Source organism: Aegilops tauschii, chromosome 1 (genome assembly GCF_002575655.3).
Source record: "Aegilops tauschii subsp. strangulata cultivar AL8/78 chromosome 1, Aet v6.0, whole genome shotgun sequence".
Classification (NCBI taxonomy): Eukaryota; Viridiplantae; Streptophyta; class Magnoliopsida; order Poales; family Poaceae; genus Aegilops; species Aegilops tauschii.
Genome location: NC_053035.3, coordinates 443,013,389 through 443,017,612, shown reverse-complemented (window position 1 = coordinate 443,017,612; position 4,224 = coordinate 443,013,389). Strand labels below are relative to the sequence as shown.

The window sequence follows — 4,224 nt, the reverse complement described above, 5'->3', positions numbered from 1 at the left end:
CTCTCGTGCACAGGCCGCCGCCATCCCTGCCGGGATCAGGATGATCCAGGCCGCCGCTGCCAGGTCACAGCAAAGGAGAAGTCCACACTGAGACCTGCCGGCCGACCAGGGGAGGCCGAGTCCGCGCCCGTAGGACCAGATCCGCACCCGATCCGTGCCCGCACCGCCGCCCCGGAGCCAACCCCACGTGCAGCCGTCACGGCCTGGCCACCCGCCTGCGCCGCTGTCTGGCCGCCGCACCCACCCCACACCAGTGCCACACCTCCGCCGCGCCGCCGCATCTCGCGCTGCAGCCATACGCTAGGAGGAGGAGAAGGGCCCCGCCGACGCCGACGCGCACCAGGCTTCGCCCGGCGGCGAGGGGAGGGGAGGGTGTAGGAGGCGGCCAAGGGGTGGCGGCTAGCGTTCCCCCGACGCCGCCCGCAAGAGCGACGCGAGGGATGGTCATCTAAACCATTTGTATCCTAGATTTTCAAAATACCATAACTTGATTTGATTTTATACTCATATAACAACGGAAACTAGCTGTCAGGTCACGTCTTGCACACCTTATCTCTACTCTTATAAAAAACAGAGTGGTGATGATGGTGTGCCTGTCATCCTGCAATATAGACCGCCCGATTTATATTTGACCGATAGGAAGGAAACTATGACAATTTTATAAAAAGATACCCACACCCCTCTTCACATTTGCAAACAAGGCTTTCCCTCGTTCATCCTTTTCTCTCACAAAATAAACTACTCATACAAATGCATCTTGATGCTAGTCAATGTCTAAAGCATGAATTATGTGAGAACAATGGAGTTTTTTTCTCCTTTTTTTTAGATGACAAAGTAGTAATATTGGAGAGAAAGAACAAAAAAGCATGAGCTCTCTTCCATCTTTCCCATGCTGTAGACGCTGGAGCAGGCTCTACGGTTTGCTCCCACTGGATGCATGTATCCTTCGGCCATTTTGAGCGGATCTGTTATCTTTAGGCGCCGTCTCGATCGGCAAAAAAGGCAAGCGGATGGGCCGGGGCTAGTGAAAGCGAGCGCATTGGCTTTTCGTTTGACACTCTTGGCACGGCAGGCAAGAGAGTTGACAGTTACGCTCGATCCATGTGCGATTGTGCGATGTGGATAGGGATCCGTTTCCATTTTGAACGCCGGTGGCGATTTTTTGGAGGGACCCTCCTTTTGCGCCCGTCTCGGCTTTTGATATTTGATTTTCCTTTCCTTTTGGATAGTGCTCCAGATCGCTCGTTCCCCGTCTCTTTCAGGGCTGAGCAGTGGGCGCGCCGCGTCATTTGAAGTTCAGGTTGCTGGACTGTATTGAAACAGGAGACTGAACCAATAGCCACAGCAACAGTCCACACATGGCTCAAACTGGCATAACAAATCGTGGATAGCACCAAAACGCAAAATGCTAGGCTCTTCTTTGAAGCAAACCCTCGATGAACTCTGTAGAAAATGTAGACCGGCCCGCCCAGATTATGGCAGTGTGTCATTTGGACCTGCAGCCACGAGATCTGTTCACTTGTTCAGAACTCTTGATATCTGATACCAGAAATTTGGTTATGCAACAATGTAGAATTCAGAATATCGCACGTTCTTCACAAATTTAATTGTGGCTAAATGGATAAGAATGAGAGGCAGACCATTTGAACTCAGCAGGCAACGATCAGCCATCAAATAAAGGCGCGTTAACTGGTACAGTACACTGTAGTTTTCCCGCACAGCAACGAAAATAAACTACTCGCCTACGTTCGCTTTCTTTAATTAGCGAAGCTGGGGCTGGGGCCAAGTTTTTTCTTAACAAAAAGGTAAATAAGGGAAAAGTACAGTGTCGTGTTCTTCCTGTGGAAAGTGTCCATGGCAGAGCATGCTCGGTCTCAGGCCGAGACCAACAAACAGTAAGCATTCCTGCACGGCGGGGCACAAGCATAATACAGCAACACTGATGTGAATTACCTGTACAACTGAGCAGGCACCTCAGTTCGAGTCTGAACTTCTTTTACATGACACAGGCATGTGTTTCTACTGTTCCTACACGAGTAGTAGCAAAAGTTTGTTCCTGGTAGGAGTGGAAGAATGGCAATGGGCAAAAACGGCGGGCCTTTTGTTCAAACGAACGAACGATGGGAGAAGAGAAGCAAGCAGGCAGGACGACGAGGCAGAGAAAGCAAAAGCAGCACGTAGCAAGCCAAGCCAACGTTGCTTTGTTTTCAGTTTCAGCCATCAGTCCACGCTTTCTCCTCTGCTTTGTCTCCCCCCTTTGCTCCCTCTGCTCTTCCGCGAATAGTATTGACGAATCATGAGTGTTCGTGAGCGTATCGCGCATGGGGCCTATGAATTCTGAACTCCTCATGCCCGCCTGCCTGCCGCCAGGGGCTTTCGAAAACCCATGCTGCATGCACGCAGATGGACATAATTAGCGCCCGGCAGAGTTCAGATGATCATGCCTGTCTCCTGCCCGTGCCGGCGCTGTCTCGCTTTCCATTCCCCGACATTGCCTTCTCTCTAGGATAGGAGCTACTACTGCACAGTAGAGCAGTTCAAGTAGTGCATAAAGCTTGTGCTCAAGTCCCAGTAGCGGCAACAAGAACTTGCACGCTTTAAGGTCGCCCCTCCAAGCTCACACACGAGAAGCTCGAGTCGGAGTTGTAGATAGCAAGAAGCCAAGAAGCCAGTCATGGGATGGGGAAGCAGGAAACAGCAGCACGGGACGCCGTCACGCGCGTCGGAGCAAGGAGAGTCCGGCGAGCGCAAGGGCAGTGGCAAGAGCAAGGCCTTCCCCTTCTCTTTCTCCCCGCTCTCGTGGCTCTCCAAGCTCGCCGCGAAGCCCAAGCGCACGCCTGCGTCCACGCACGAGGGCCGCGGAGCCGGTGCGAGTGCCGCTGCCGCCGCCCCGCCGTTCAAGTCGGCCCTTCCCGAGCGCGTCAGCCCGGCTAAGGTGGTGATTGCGCCGGCGGGCCGGCTCAGCTCGCCCTCGCCGCGTCGCTCTCCCGCTGTTCTGCGGCGGCTCTTTGTTGGCAACGACAACGCGGAGGCCGTGGCCGCGCGCGGGCGCCATCGCCCTGCCGCAGCCGTCGCCGCCGCCGAAGAAGTCGTACCAAGGCGGCTCTCTGTTGGCAACGACAGCGCCGACGCCGTCGCCCCGCGCCGGCACTGCAGACCTCGGCGCCACTGCTCCGTCGGCGGCGACCGTGACCTCCAGGCGCCGCTCGGCAAACACATCCCCTTCTCCCTCGCTGGCTCCCCAGCGCAGCCACGGCCTCCTCCACAGGCGGCAGCAGCCGCGGCACCGTCGGACACGGACGGCGGGGGCGCTCGGCTGAGGCGTCGGCACCGTGGCCGCCGGCACTGGCGCAGCGTCAGCGGCGGCCGGAGATCGTCGTTCTCCGGAAAGGTGACGCTGCGGGTGAAGGTGCGGTCGCCGCGGCGGTCGGCGCCGGAGCTGGAGAGCCTCGCCGTGGTGCGGCGGACGCGGGACCCGCAGCGGGCGTTCAGGGAGTCGATGTCCGAGATGATCGCGAGCAGCGGGGGGACCGACGCCCGGCCGGAGGAGCTGGAGCGGCTGCTGGCGTGCTACCTCGCCCTCAACGCCGACGAGCACCACGACTGCATCGTCAAGGTCTTCCGCCAGGTCTGGTTCGACCACGTCAACCTGCCGCCGCTTCGACGGGGCAGGGGCCGGGAGGAACACCCCGGACGGCACGCGAGGCCGTAAATTCTCGAACGCAAGCAGTTGCTGTATGCATGTACATTACGTACGTTTTTATGCCGGATTTACCTTAGAATTTTCGTAAATGAGTCAATTACACCGATGGTGTTAGAACTTGTCATGAACGGTCACTTTGGTGCTAGAACTTGCGGCATACATCAAACTAGTGTAAAAACTTGGCTCGGGCATGCAGATACGGTGCAAATCGTGTTTGGATACGAAAGTGACACTGACTAGGCTCACTTGCATGGAGCAGGGTCCCGCTGTCAGCCACCAGATGACATGCGGCCTGTTATTTTACCAAAAAGAAACTTGAATTTTTTTTATCCTCACGAAATAGCCCCTGGCACGTGTCAAAATGTTGGCCATATGGGTTCCATATATCAGCCACATATAAATTATAAAAAAAATAGCACGACTGCGAATCGAACCATGTAGGTTTGCTAGCTTCCGCCAATGGTTAACCACGACTAGACTTTCTTGTTTTGACAGGATACGTCATGTATATATCCTTCACG

The 4,224-nt window shown here is 55.6% G+C and overlaps 1 protein-coding gene across 1 annotated transcript; it reads left to right on the top strand.

Annotated features, from left to right (window-relative positions):
• Positions 1–1,782: 1,782 nt before the first annotated feature.
• On the top strand, positions 1,783–3,929 carry LOC109783354 (uncharacterized). The gene has a single exon (XM_045228740.2). The coding sequence runs from the start codon at positions 2,675–2,677 to the stop codon at positions 3,710–3,712; it is 1,038 nt and encodes a 345-aa protein (XP_045084675.1). The 5' UTR covers positions 1,783–2,674; the 3' UTR covers positions 3,713–3,929.
• Positions 3,930–4,224: the final 295 nt, after the last annotated feature.